This window comes from Lontra canadensis, unplaced genomic scaffold (assembly GCF_010015895.1).
Source record: "Lontra canadensis isolate GAN:19392208 unplaced genomic scaffold, GSC_riverotter_1.0 scaffold4, whole genome shotgun sequence".
NCBI lineage: Eukaryota > Metazoa > Chordata > Mammalia > Carnivora > Mustelidae > Lontra > Lontra canadensis.
In genome coordinates, this window is record NW_022630998.1 from 20493513 (window position 1) to 20509532 (window position 16020).

The 16020-nt window shown below is 37.0% G+C and overlaps 1 protein-coding gene across 1 annotated transcript in view; it reads left to right on the forward strand.

Annotated features, from left to right (window-relative positions):
• The window catches only part of KIAA0825 (KIAA0825 ortholog), a 362939-nt gene that overhangs the window by 142064 nt on the left and 204855 nt on the right, over positions 1–16020 (forward strand). The window contains exons 14-15 of the mRNA XM_032846384.1: positions 6026–6205; positions 9243–9467. Of these exons, the coding sequence (XP_032702275.1) occupies positions 6026–6205; positions 9243–9467 (405 nt within the window). The remainder of the gene's footprint in view (positions 1–6025; positions 6206–9242; positions 9468–16020) is intronic.

A 16020-nucleotide genomic window follows, 5' to 3' on the forward strand; every position in this document is an offset into this window, starting at 1 on the left:
AATAGCAGAACCGGCCCTAATAGACTAACAGAGGGGAGAACAGACCAGGGAGTGCAAGTCCTGGAAGTCCGGTGGGCCCCAAGCTCACCACTGAGAAGAGTCCACACTCCTTTCTTACCTTGAGGTGTGGAGAAAGACAGGAGTGTGACTCATATTAAAGGGGAAAACAATAAGGGAGTACAGGCCTTGGTTAGTTGTAGATCTGATGGGAAAATACCTCTTGGGTAAAATTATTGATTGAGGGAGATGAGGCTAAATGGCTCACATTTGTCCTAATAATGGATACTTTATGCGGATCTACAACTCATTGATATTTATGTCTTTCATGACTGAAGGTTCTATAAAAACACACCTGGAGGATTTTACATCAAATAAGCAAGAGTCTGGTCCAGAAGGCAGAGGGAAAGGAAGAGGAAAGGGCTAGACCTACATGTGGAGGACAAGGGAAGGGACTACCTTAAAAAGAAGGCAAAAATCATAGAACTCTAGCTGAGTCATCTTGAAAGGAATGGGAGATAGGAGAATAAAAGAGAACACAGAGGAAAATTCCTGTAGTATGAGAAATTCACAATCTAAGGAAAACCAAGGTTTGTGCATGAGTGCCTCACAAAGGTACTAGTCTTCACCTGGTTTCCAGGGCACCGACCTTAGAAACATCTAAAATCCGCTGAGGCTCACTCTTCATTCAGACCTTCTTAGACAGTGGGTAAAGTTCGACTTAGAAATTGCGTTGGAATATTGGAGGTAATAGGAAATGGTAAGTCTGGATTTGTGAGGCATGGTTTATGGAGGACTTTAACCAACTGAGCCACCCAGGCGCCCCTATGGAGGACTTTAAAAGGTAGCCAGTGGAGTTAGATTTAATTCATATTCTGGGGATTGTTTTGGTTAAACTAAAAGGTAAAAACAAAAACAAACGAACAAAAAAACCCTAAACTGTAATTAATAGTGTTGGGAAAAGGGAAGGCATACAGTTGGAAAAAAAAAAAAAAAATCTTCATTTGAGAGGTACCACGTGGCCAACTCAGTTGGAAGAGCATACAACTCTTGATCTCAGGGTTGTGAGTTTGAGGCCCATGTCGGGTGTAGAGATTACTTAAATAAATAAATAAAAAGTGTAAAAAATCAACATTTGATTCACTAAAATATCAACATTTGATTCGTTACAGAAATGGAGTTAAGGGGAGAGACATATTTAATTTATAATATCTAACAATTCAGAGAAGGAGTACAAATTGCTAAGGCAAGGAACCTGGAGATGAAAAGACAATGGTGGGGTGTTAGTTAGAAATAGAGACTACCGCAAGGAGCATGAAAGGGACAGCTTAGATCTAGAGGTGATGAATTTACAAACTTCTTTACAAAAGTGGTGTTCGAAATCAAAAGATAACAGAATCACTGAGCTAGGTGTGAAGCAGGAAGGTTCAATGAAGGCTAAGGCCAAGGTTCTGGGGGAGCCTCCACAGGCTGATGCCACTTCTCCCTCACTACTGTTTCTGTAAATAGTTTTATTTACAGCCTTGACCCTGCGTTCACATAGTGTCTATGACTGGTTGTATGTTATGACAGCAGAGTTGAGCAGCTGAGACAGAGACCAAATGGCTTGCAAAACCTCAGATATTTACCATCTGGCCCTTTATAGAAAAAGCTTGCCAACCTGGTTCAAGATGATCAAAGAGAAAGAGCTATAGAAAAGATGAGGCACCATGAGACCAAGAGAGCATAGCCATGAAGAAGTCAAGAAAGAAGAGGGTTTCCAAGGAGAAGGTAACTAGAAAAGATACAGTAGATTACAAGGAGGATGAAAGTTGGGGGGAAAAAAACCTTTGAATATTGTGATAAGGAGGTAAATGTCATCTCAAAAAATCCAATTTTGAGATGGACCAAAACCCAACAAAAAATACTCAACAGATCTCTTTCTCTTTCTTCCCTCTGCTTTTTTTGTTTCCTTTGTTGGGATGAAAACTTTAGCTCCAGGTCCTGGGAAGATGGCTCTAGACAAGTTGCACATTCAGAGAAAGTCTAATAGTAATGACATGGACTAAGATAGTGTATGTGGAATTGTAGAATGTTCTCAGAAGTTGAGGATGTTGCATGAAGACAGCAAATTACCACAGGCCCAATGTCTGGTTCGGATCGAGTACTCCTCATTCAGAGGTTCCTGTCAAAAAAAAAAAAAAAAAAAGAAAAAAAGGCAAAGCAGACTTTGAGATGTTAGAGATTCTAGTTTAATGTAAACAGCACAGGCAAATCCTTACTCCCTTTGTGATCTTGGGGCAAGTCACTTCATTTGTCTCAACTTCGCTGTGTTGATCTGACGATCCTGTAAAACTGGGATCATCGGCACTCTTTCCGTGGCGTACCATGAAGACGACACGAGGTCTGTAAAGCAGTTCATGTGATGTTTGGCATACAGTAAGTACTTTGTGAATAGTAGCTTTGCTTTCAGAGCTGGTATAAACCTCTTTTTCTAAATTCAGATATAAAAGACCTATCAAAATCCCCTATCATCTGCAAATCAGTGTTATGAAAATTCTGGGCCCCATCCTTCCAGGCTGGCGGAACACTTAATGCCCTTCTTAGGGCTCCTACCCCAGTCCCAGGGTGGAGCTGAGGTCCCTGTGAGGCTTTATTGGTCATCAGTTACCCAGGCACCTTGTTCAGGTACAGCTGTCAGGTGGGGCTTGGAATCTCCAAGGAGGCCAAGAGGCTGTGTTGGGGTGCTGGCTTCCCTCAGGGCCCACACTGAGCAGCCTCCCTCGCCGCTACTACTTGCCGACCCAGGGGCTTTGCTTTCCAGTCCCAGAGCATCTCCTCTTTCAGAAGACACACACTATTCTACTTTGGTATCATACAGTGATGCCAATATTTTACCTTTTTGGCCTGCCAAAAAATGGCTATTTCATGTAGTTCAAATAACGATTTGAAAGGTTTAGTTTTCTTTCCTTCCTTTTTCTTTCTTTCTTTTTTTAAATCTAGGAAGGCAACTGACTTCAATGTCTATTTGTGCTTTATCGATAGCAAAACCCTCTGTGGCAAGGAAACAGAAACAGACTACTTTATTTCAGGGCAAAGGAAAACAGAGAAAAATTAAAAAATAATCATATTTCATTGAAGCATCTTGACACGTTTATATGATAATAACAATAATAATTATTTTTTATTATAATTATTGCTCATATCCCACCCCCTTTCTCCAACTGTATCCTCTCTGCACGGTTCATGGAGCCTATAGATTATTCATGCTGTGTTGATTGACTAGCTTTGTCTCCCACCTCCTGCACACCTGGCACACTTCAGCTGTGTCACCCTGCCAGCAGCTACCTGCCTGCTCGTCATCCCACTAACCCTTCTGCGTTGCTGGAAAGTACCCGCTCCTCAGACCTGTCACACTGATAAACTTCTACTCCTCCTTAAAGACTGAACCGATACAGGCTCTCCTCTGTGTTCCCTGAAAAAATTTAAAGCATCGTCTTCTATGTTTTCACAGTGCCTTATTCTCAAACCATTTAGACTTAAGGTGATTGAATAAGTTGTCATCTAAACTCAGACACTCAGAAGTTGCTAGCAGTAATTATGCCGGAACAACAGACATAAACCAGGAGTACCCAGAGAAAACCAGAGTGTATGGTCACCCTACTTCTCCTTACCTTGCAGTCCCCCCTCCCCTTCCCTCCCCTCACAAACATATACATCTACACGGTCAGTAACTCCCTGGAAGGCATAGGCCTCAGCATCTAGGATAATATGACCGCTGACTCATTAACTGATTAATTAAACCGTGGGGATTTTGTTGGAGGAGAACATTCTAGACTAGTGAAATAGCATAAATGAACAAAAGGAGATGGGAGGGAACATTTAAGAGGAAGAGCAAGTAAACCAATCTGTGTGGAACAGATATTTGGGGATTGGAATATAATTGGGGAAAAATATTGTGCCAACTCTTCGTTGTCAGACTAAGGAATTTCAGGGGAAGGTTTACACGTGGGGGAATGACAGAAAGGATAACTGACAGTTGTATGTCAGAGGAATTTGAGGGAGGGAATGACAGAGAACTGCCGAAACTTTTTAAATAAAAAAGATGGAAATATGAATGCCTAGATGAGGACTCTTTGTCATTTAACCTTTTATGCTTTAGACTGCCAGCGCTAGAAACACAAATTAGCCTGGTTTAACAATTCAGGGGAATGTATCAGCTCAGTTAACACAAATACATACCAGGTTTTCAGGGTCATATCATATCATCAGGGATAGTATATCTCTTGGTTCTACTTCTTACTGTGTTGGATTCATTCTCAGTCAGGTCCTCCCCAGAATCCCCATCAGTAACTTCCAGTCTGCTTTCTACCACCTTAGCGACTCCGTGGAGATGGAATGCCACTTCACCAATAGTCCTAGCAAAAATCCAGAGGAGGGTTCTCTAGATCCTGAAAATCAAATCAAGAGGTAAAATTATCCACAGGAAACATAGAAGTCATAAGCTTTCAAATGAGCATGGAGAAGAACTGTACTCATTCCAAAATGATCTAGATTCTATTTATTCAAGATATTTAAAATATAAGACACAAGATATGTTTATTTATTTGCTCTACTTTAATTCCAGTGTAGTTAACATACAGTGTTATATGTTATCTTTAATCCAATAAATATTTTTACATATTATGATATTGGCATATCATGCTAATAGTCCAAACAAAATAGAAATTATTATTTCACCTTTCCAGTCCAACCTATAAATACAATCATGTAGGGACTTATGATTACTTGTCTTTGAGGAAGTCATAATGGAGCCAGATGAGGGCTGAAAAGGGCAATTAAGGTGGCTCTGTCTTTGTGGGAATTCCTTAAATAGTTTTACTGAGGAACCAATTGGTAAATTGCCATGATAGGATCTATGGGTTTGAGAAACATTTATAAATTTATTGTAGATTTATTTGTAAATTTGTTTGTAAACATTTATAAACCTATTTTATTTATTTGTAAATCTATAGCATAATTCTGGGAAGATTGTAACTGAATTTTCATGAAATGTATGTTCTGAATAAAGGGTACAATAATGTTCAGAACACAAATCCAAAAGAGAGATACAAAGATTGAACTGGATTTACATAGGTTTTGGAAAACAAAAGAATATGTATAGAATAATTCTATTTGGTGATCAAGTTTTACATACATATATTCATTTATGTATATCTGTATTTAATACAAATGAAACACTGCATCACATATAGGCTATCACTTGTTGATGGGTTTTGGCACAATTTTAATTTTCTTAGTTGTCTGTGTTTTTTTTGTTTGTTTGTTTTCTAATTTCTAGAATGAATGTATATTAATTTTTAATGACAAAAGGAATACAAAATTTTCTTTAAGAGAAAGAGAATTTTGACCTAAAGGTAAACTAACTTTGCCTTTTGAAATGATGTCACTGTGGCCCTTCTCAAAATTTTCCCCCTACAGATAGCATAAGTGTCTCAGCAACAATATTGGGTTGGGTAGGACACTACTCTGAAAGAATGTGACATTTCTCTTATAAGTATTAATCAAATACAGCTTTACTGCATTATGCTTGGGTAAGTGATAAGAATTTATTTATTTATTTTTGAGAGAGAGACAGGGAGAGGGAGAGAGAATCTTTTTTTTTTTTTTTTAATTTATTTATTTGACAGACAGAGATGACAAATAGAGAGGCAGGCAGAGAGAGAGGGGGCAGGGAAGCAGGCTCCCTGCCAAGCAGAGAGCCCGATGTGGGGCTTGGGACCCTGGGATCACGACCCAAGCTGAAGGCAGAGGCTTTAACCCACTGAGCCACCCAGGTGCCTCAGGGAGAGACAATCTTAAGCAGGCTCCACACCCAGTGCAGAGCCTGATGAGAGGCCCAGTCTCACTACCCAGAGATCATGACCTGAGCCAAGATCAGGAGTCGGACACTTATCTGACTGAGTCACTCAGGTGCCCCAAGTGATAAGAATTTACTCACATTCACTGATACCTATCTTACTAAATCAGTTTTGTTTTTTTTTCCAAGAACGTACCTTTCAAGAACAAGCTTCTGATACAGACAATAGTCTGAATCAAGAATCCAGCTTGATAGAAACCATCTTTAAAGTACTGTACCATTGCAATTTTTCTCCACAAACATTTGGAAATGTTTTTGTGAACTACATGGAAGAAGAACAATTATGGGACTTTCTATATAATATCCCAGGTATGAGAAATTTACTATTTGTAAAAGAAGTGTTTTATAGATAATTAAATAAAACTTTAAAGATGTTTCGAAGATTTTATTGATGTCACATTTGCTGAGTCTGTTGTAAAAGTTTCTCTTACATTTGTTTTTCAGTATAAACATTTCTTTGAGAATCATTAACCATTAGGTCCTATCAAAATATAGTATACCTGGGACAAGGTGAAGGGAAGATTGGGGGGAGGGGGAATTATGTAATACAGATTTTCTTTTTAAATTATTATTAGAAAGTGTCCTCACAAAAATTTAATTTAATATTTACCATAGATTAAGTTTTGCTATTGAGCATAAAATATTTTGAAAAAATATTTTGTGATTCTTAGATGCGTTTATTCAACAGATAGGCAAAACCACTGGTCAATTTTCTTTAAATGTGAAAGGCATTTATTATTATGACCATAGTGCCTCTGTCTCTACAAAGCCAGCATGTTCTATTGTTCCTTTGGGGATCATATGTTTTTCCATTTGTATTATTCTTCTGCCTACAACTAGAATGGATGATAAAGCCAGAGCAGGTTGCATTTCTGAATAGAAAGTGTTCTTGGGTTTCCCCATCTTCAGGGCCAGGTGGAAAGGTGCTTACATTATTTTATACTTAATATCCTGACTTTAATTCTACATAATATCTTGGGAAAACAAAGAATGAAAACTTAGTAGTTAGTCCATTAACTATTTACATCATTTACATTTGGCTGTCGGCCTATAAACTGTTTTATATACTGTTTTGGAAACTGCATTTCCATAAAGTATTTCCTGGGACCCATATAAAAAATCTAACTTGTTCACATTCATGGTTTTGTTCTTCCTGGACTTTTTCACTATCCTCTAGACATTACTTGAGTATCTTTTTAGCTAGTTTAAAGTCATTATGTTACATCTTCTCTTCGTCATTATCCCTGAAAAATAGCAATAGATAACTTTTTGTAATGATTTTAAAAACCTGAATCTATTACTTAATGGCTGTGTAATAATTATCTCCTTTTAAAGTTTTATCTCCTAGTTTCCATGTATTTCTTATGGCTACCTCTTTACCCAAAGGAAGGACAGTTTTCAGGTTAGAAAGACTTAGTTACTTCTGATGTAGACTTTATGGAACTGAAAGAAAAATAACCTTGAAAGCTCTTCGACCCCTATTGTTTTTAGTTATTCAGGTGAATTGAGAGCCGAATTCTCTCCTAGGATTAAAAAGAATTGGTGACCCACATGCTTCAACCATTATTTATTCTTCAACTCTTAAGCTCTTGAACCATTTTGATTCTTAGCCCAAAACTGTACTGAAAATGACCTAGAAGATACCAGTGGCCTTTAGGTGCTGCCACCAGGAAGCAAAAATGCTACTCATTCCTAATTAGTCTTCTTTTCATCTACACTTTGAGCAAACACTTCTCCACAAGGTCAGACAAGTCTCTTAAAACAGGTATGACACTTATTAATACAGTCTGAACTGTGTGGGGTATTTCAAAGGATCAGAAATTCAAATTTGTGAAATGTCCTTGATCTTTGTTTAAATTGTTTCTTTGTAAAGATTAAATATTCTCTGGATCTTAAATATTTCCTGGAACCTGAGACCCTACAGCAGTCATGAGGGACTCAACTTTTGTACACTTATGTATAAGATATATACATAAGTGAATACTTATAGGTATTATTTCAAACTTTCTGTTAGATGAGCTAATAGTAAGAAAAATTAAAGTTTTTCTGTGAAGGATCCACCATTTATTCTCTACAAAACCTGGACCATCACTTGGGGAGGGTTTACAAAGACAAAATACTGAGTATTTTGTGAGACTCCTGAAGCTGACTCTCCACTGAGCACAGAGCCCAGTGCAGGGCTCCACAGGGGCTTGATCCTAGGACTCTGAGGTTAGGACCTGAGCTGAAATCAAGAGTCACTCAACAGACTGAGCCACCCAGGCATCCCAGCAGGATGGTGGTTTTAACAATGGATTGAGTTATGTGAGAAATATCACCTCAGGGCACCTGACTGACTCACAAAAGCATGCAACTCTTGACCTCAGTGTTGTGAATTTGAGCACCCATTAGGTGTAGAGATTATTTAAGTAAGTAAAAGTTAAAAAAAAAAAAAAGGAGAAGAAAGAAAAAGAAAGAAATATCACCTCAAAATTTCAGGGAAAAAACATATAAGTACTTTTCTGTATTGATTCAAGTGATTATCCCAAGACTTGCTGTCATATTAAAAAACAAGTAAAATTTTATTGTATTTATCACACAAATAATACATAGTCATGGTGGGTAATATATATAATCAGAAAGAATGTAGAATGGCTGACAAAAGGACAGAAGGGAGGGAGGATACGAAAGAAGCAAAAGTAAACAAAAAAGGGAAGGAAGAGGAAAATATCTGAAATCCCATCAGTCACCGAACCTCATTATTAACGTTGTAGAGTACATCCTTTAACTTTTGTGTGTGTGTGTGTGTGTGTGTGTGTGTGTGTATTTAAAATAAAAAGCATGTCATGCTTTTCCTAACCTGCCTTTATTTATTTTTTTAGTGAATAATATATGGGTTTGTTGTATAGATGTGTAGGTATTTAAACAAATAACCAATTATTGGACATTCAGATTATTTTCAATTTTCCTTTATATCTTTTACATGATTATAATTAATTTCTTAGGGTGAAGTCCTAGAGACAGAATTAAGTGGGTTAGCAAGTAAGTAAAATGTTAGTGTTGATGTTGTTGCCAAGTTGTCATCTAAGAAGGTCATACCATTTATATTCCTACCATTAGAGTTCCAAACCACAAGCAGATATTGTTATTCACTGTTATTTTAATTGCTGTATTCTTTATTACTAAGAAGAAACTTTTTTTCCCAAACATTTATGGACTGCTTATTAATTATTTGATTTCAAGGTTAAAAGAAGCTCTCCTTTTCTATAGCTTTAAATTAGATTACTGAGAAACTGAATTCCCAGTTGAATAACACACAAAATATTGCCAGGTTCTGCTAACTGTAATATGCTGTCTGATTTTAAAGTCTCAGCGTGCATGGAGTCCGAGCTAGAGATCATCCGATGCTTGAGATTGGCACTGACCGATGCTGTCAAGGACATTGTACAGCAGATAATATTTGTGATGAGCTCTGGGAGGAACTGTGAGACCAACTTCAACAAGCACAGAGTTCCTGATTGTTTGCGTGAGAGCATTCCCAAGGAATGGAATTATATTCCACAAGAAACTAAAAGGAAGGAATCAAGCAAAGGTATCTTTCTTTCTTTCTGTCTTTCTGTCTTTCTGTCTTTCTGTCTTTCTTGTCTTTCTGTCTTTCTGTCTTTCTTTCTTTCTTTCTTTTTTAAACATATCTGTGAGGAAACAATTTTCCAGGATATTGTCTCAAGTAAGATTCTAAAAAATTTAAGATTTGTAAGCTGTATTAGTCCCTTTTCCACTGTATCTATATATTTGGGACCTATAAATTTTCTTTCTTTCTTTCTTTTTTTTTTTTACTGTGAGCCTTATGACCAAGGAAACTAGAAATGAAAATGACTCAAATGGTTATCATCTTTATTTAACTACCAAATCAGAATTTTCTGTGATATGTTGTGATAATATTTGTATTCATGGATTATTCAATGATTGTGAGTAACCTTAAATCTACTAAGTAATCTAAAATTTATACTTTCAAGAATATTGCTCTGATGTTCAGTGTAATATTTTTCCTCGAAGTTTTTTCCACTGCAGCCACCAATTACTACTTTCTTTTCTCTTGTTAACAGACCTACTGGTGTAGCGTTTAGGTAAAAAATAATACCCCATTTAGTAACTAAATGTTTTGACAGAGTATTTTCCCCCGGTATCTATGGTTCTGAATCCAGTGCATTGTTCCTATTAGGGCCTATGCCTCTAAGTATATTTTAGAACCAGCAGTTCACATTTCTCATTTCTTTTCTTTTCTTTTTTTAAAGATTTATTTATTGGGACACTGGGTGGCTCAGTCACTTAAGTGTCTGCCTTCAGCTCAGGTGATGATCCCAGGACCTGGGATCCAGTCCCTAACTGGGCTCCCTGCTCATGTGTGAGCCTGCTCCTCCCTCTCCCTCTCCCTCTCCTGCTCTGCTCTCTCACTCTCTGTCAAATAAATAAATAAAATCTTAAAAAAAAAAAAAAAGATTTAATTTATTTATTTTAGAGTGGGGAGGTGGGGCATAGGGAGAGAATCCTCAAGGAGACTCCCTGCTGAGCGGGACCTGGGGCTCCATCTCAGATCCCTGAGATCATGGCCTGATCTGAAACCAAGAGTCAGATGCTCAATGGACCAAACCACCCAAGTGCCCCTCATTTATTTTATTAAGTCCTCTCCTCTCACATGGTTTCTTTGTACCTATGTGGTTCTGTGTTAAGATTCCTTTGAATGTGTATTATGTAACCATGTTAATGAATCTTCTTTAGGATTTTTTAAATAATACTTTTTCCTTTGTATTTATCTTTAAAGAAGAATATTTTTCATTAATTTAAGGAAACTCAATGGTAAAATATTCTAACTGAACCTACTAAAGTCAATTGAAGGGACTAGTCTTTCATTCTTCTCCATGGAGATCCTAACTAATGTGGCTTTTATCCAGCAACCTTATATTACCAACTCAAATCAGTTATCTATCTGTGACCTTTCACAGTAATACTTTAATTCTGTCCAAGCCCTATTAAACTGCCTTTGAATCTAGTAAAGCCATTTAATTGAAATTGGAAAATGTCAGCTTTTCATTACTTAAGTTCTTCCTTGTCTGAGTTGTTGCCATCTCTCCTCCATTCTAGCTTTTAGATATGTCATAGATTTTGAGCAATTCAGGAGGCATAATCTATAGCTAACTTTTGTTGTATGAGTAGCACTATTTTGTTTGTGGGTTTCAAGTCATTCTATTCATGAAAAATTTTGCTTTGTATAGGTGTTCTAGAATTCTTCGGTAATTTTTCAAAGAACCTCAGGTTCAAAAAAAGTGCATATGCTAATGGAAGAGTAGGCTTCCTTGGCCATCACCTCCCCATAATGGCCTCACAGACCAAGGGAGAGTTACAGTGACAATCTTCATATGAAATTTTAGTAAAGTTTCATTTCTTCCTTTCTTCTCATATATCAAAGAATTGTCTTGTACATCCCCGGGGATGTTTGCACCCATTTAGAACCAGTTACTAGTCTTTGAGCACCAAGAGGAGGTATCTACTTTATAGTTTATAGTTAACCTCAACTGAAATGCTTGGCATATAGTGGTAACTCACTTAGTAAATATCAATTGAACAAGTAAGGGACTTAATGTCTGACCTATAAATATTATCTGTTTTGCATACGATGGTGGTGATAAAGGTTGAACACTGTCAGTCTAACAGAGAGTAGAGAGATGGAGAACCATGGTATTCTCCTATTGTCATATCCACCTGGAGTATGCAAAATGGTTTATGCAGTCACTTTCCTCCATTATTTTCTTTGTCTGTATTTATAAGGTAAAAATGATGATGATCTGGGGCACCTGGGTGGCTCAGAGGGTTAAGCCTCTGCCTTCGGCTTGGGTCATGATCTCAGGGTCCTGGGATCGAGCCCCGCATCGGGCTCTCTGCTCAGCAGGGAGCCTGCTTCTCCCTCTCTCTCTCTGCCTGCCTCTCTGCCTACTTGTGATCTATCTCTGTCAAATAAATAAATAAAATATTAAAAAAATGATGATAATCTGATCAGATTTGGTTAAAAAAAAAGACTTTAGAAAAGGAAGTATATGGGAAAACCATTTGAAATATGACTTCCCATACATTATTGTTAAACATGAATCCCTCTTAGGTACGTATAGTGCCTTGAGATACTAGCTAAAGGTGGTTGGAAATCATCTTGATTAGCAAAAGATTTCAAAACTAAGCATCCAAAACATGAAGACAAACTTCTGTAATTGTTTTCAAGGATGTTTTAAGTCAAGTGATAGTTAATGGAGTACTTTACAGTATTTGTCTAAGTAACGATAAATGATTAGAGTCATTTTTTTGTTGGTGGTGGTTTTTTTTTTTTTTTTAAGATTCTAACTTATTAAAAGACAAATAGTCACTAGCTTAAGGGAATATTTGTCCTTCCTGAAACGGTGAAAATGAGAGAACACGGAAAACACTATGGTAACAAACAGAAATGCATTTTTGTATTACTTTGTCAGTAAATACTGTTACATAGAAAATAGTGAAGATTTAAGGAAATAAATATGACAGTAAATCATACAATGTAAGAGATTTACCAAAGAGTTGAATGAAAGTTCAGATGCTTTTGCTACAGCTCAGCTTAGGTATTTGTTCCCTTATGTTTCAAAGAACAGATATACCCAAAGTAGTTGTTTTGTTTCATTGACAGCAATTTCTTTTAAAGATTTTATTTATTTAAATAAATAAATAAAGAGAGAGAGAGAGCGCATAAGCAGGGGAACAGCAGGCAGAGGGAGAAGCTGACTCCCATCAAACAGGGAGCCTGATGTGGGGCTTGATCCCAGGACCCTGAAATCATGACCTGACCCGGAGGCCGTTGCTGAACCGACTGAGCCAACCAGGTGCCCCGATTATTTGGCGCCTGGGTGGCTCAGGGGGTTAAAGCCTCTGCCTTCTGCCCAGGTCATGATCCCAGGGTCCTGGGATCGAGGCCCGCATAGGGTTCTCTTCTCAGCAGGGAGCCTGCTTCCCTCTCTCTCTCTGCCTGCCTCTCTGCCTACTTGTGATCTCTCTCTGTCAAATAAATAAATAAAATCTTTTAAAAATAAATAAATAAATGAAAAGAATGCTTTATGGGGGAACTGTTGGAGTAATTGTTTTAAATGAGTAGATTCTGGAGAGGAAAGAGAAAAAAAATGTATTCATGATATCATTTGCATGCAGATTGTTGGGAGAGAAACTGATGGCAGAAATATACAAAATGGTATCAGAAGTTATTAAGATAGTTCATTTTATAAAAACCAGAAATATTTTTATAAAAACCAGTATCACCAATAAAAATATCCTATCTACACACTTCAGAACCTAGAAATAGAATTTTCTAACATAACTGAAAATATTCCAAATAAGAGTTTCAGTGATTCCTGAATGTGTTTCTTGAAAATACAAAAATGAAATATTTTTCTATTTGTTTTCAAGAATAACCATTGACATTATGATTAATGAATATTTAGCAGTCAAATGTCAACAGCAGCTTTTGCCTATTTGATGATTGAGACTGAAAAGCAAGTGCCATGATTTCACAAGCACAGTTATTGATACACTTGTTCCAGTGTGGATCTACGTAGGTTCATGTAGTAGCTTTTTCACCTAAGAGAGCCAGTAAAATCAAGTAGTGAAACAAACCAGACTTAGAACCTGCCCTTTGAATCACTGTATCAAAATGTTAAGCCCAGATTTAAGAAAAAATAAAGCATATTAAATGACATTATCCTCAGTCAAGAAATTATTATGGACGTCTTATACCATTAATAAATAACATTTTAAAAATGACTTTAAGATATTATTTTGTCTTTACTTCATTCATTGTAAATTTCCTTTCAGCATGTTTTATAATCACAAAATATATTATTAACAACCAGTGGTTCGTGTCTAGGAAGAAAGAAATGATAAATACATAAATATTCATATCACATTGCATCCATCCTAAGACATACATTTTTTCACAATTTGTCAGCTCTGAAATTGGCCCTTCTAACATGTAACATATATATGGCTTAGATAGAAGCCAGAATATTTAAATAAGGACAGAAGAATTAATGCGTGACATTCTTAAAAGATCCCTTCCTGGAGTATTGTTAACATCATCACAGACTCCCACAGAGTCTCTATGATTTGGGTTTATTCATTTGTCATTAGTCTAAAGGTTCTGATTGGAATTTGCCGTAAGCTTTAATAAGGTATGGGGATCTGAGTATCTGGAGTCCTCAGATTTTCTAAAATATCAGTAGAAGTGTAGGTGTGAAGAGAATTGGTAATCTTTACCTGATATCTTCTTAGATTGTCAAATGTTTCCTTGGTATCTGCAGTTAAACCCTCTTTTGAATAAACAGAACACAAGATAAAATCTTTTAAGTCAAACACCTGAGAGTAGAATAGGGAGTAAATGACACAAACACGTGAAGAACAACAAACATTTAAAATCATTTAAGAACACAGGGAAGAGTGGTCACAAAGGAGTTTCTTAATTTGCTTTATCTCTATTTCAAGCTTCATCTAAGCATACTCATTTGGATAAAAAGAAAACATTTTTCAGGGAACTATTCGTTACCAAGTACTGAATTAGGCGTTCTCAAATTTATTATTTTACTGAACACAATAATCTTATGAGATCTTTCAAATATATGTTGGGCCCACTTTAACAGACTTATGAAGACGGTTCCAGTTCATTTTTAACATGATTCTTAAGTTGTCATGAATTTCTGTGGAGTCACCAGACAAGACATGTTTTCCGAGAGCTTTGTAATTTTTTAGAGCAGAGTGACTTCTTTAAATGTCACAAATATCTTGAAAAATTTTTCACATTGTTTTAGTATTTTTGTTTAGCAAAAGCAGTAAAGAATGTTTTACTGAAGAACTCGAAGCTACCTTCTTTTGGCTTGTCACTCGGTTTAATTTTTCAAATGCTGTAATGTATATAGTGGATTAAAACACTGCGCCTGGCTTTGTGGGATAAAGACCGATGAGGTTGTTTTCCATGCTCTTGAGGAGCTTTTTGTCTGTTTGTAAAGACAACTCATGAAGACATAAATAACATAATAATAGATGATAATGCAAAAGGTGACAGCATGGCATATTACAGACCTAATTACCAAAGTGGTCATGCAGATAGTACATTTGAATAAATTCGTAGGAGGAGAGGGCTTTGAACCAAGAGTTGAAAAAAATGGGTGACCCATGGAGAGAGAGGGCATTCCATGTGAGAGTAATGAGATATTCAGAAGCCTAAAAGCAGTGAGGATAAAAATAAAGATAAGGTTTACAGAAACTGGCTGAGGCTGGACTGTGGAATGTTTTGACAGCAACACTCCAGAGACTGATCTCCTAACAGTGGGAGCAGCTCAAACAACCATGGCTGAGAAATTAGATAACACACTTTATGGTATGTTAATTTGGCTTCATGACACAAGAGAGAGGCTGGGCATGGTCCAGAACAGGGAGATGAGTTAGGAGAGTACTGCAGCAGTCCAGGTACCTTTTGTAAGGACGGTTTTCCATAGGTCAGTAGCCATGTTTCACAGTGAGGTGAAACTGTGTATCAGAGATGAAGGGGTAGGAGGATTTATCAATGTGGTTTCTGGAATGAAAGATCAATAAGACTACTTTAAAGATTTTAAAAGAAGGAAGAATTGAAGGGATGGGGAGACAGAGAGGGGGAAGGGAGGGTCAGCAAGGCCAAGTTAGTTTGGGAGGAAAACAATTAATTTGATCTTAATTATAATGAGTTAATGATTACTAGAACAGAGAACTGAAATGTCCAGCAGGAAGCTGTAGTTGTAGGATTGTTACCCTGGAGAAAGGCCAAGACTGAAGATTCTAAGACTCATCTAGAAGAGTGGTTCTCCACCAGGAAAGATTTTGCTCCCAGGGGACATTTGACAATGCTTGGAGACATTCTTGGTGGTCACACTGAGGAGAATGTTATTTGGCATCTAGTGGGTGTAGGCCAGAGATGCTGCTAAACCATCTTGTAGTGCATAGGATAGCTCCTCCAAACAAAGAATTATCCAGGCCAAAATGTCATTAGTGCCAAAGTTGAGACACCCTGATGTAGAGAGGGAGCATCAGTACATACTTCAGAGAAATGA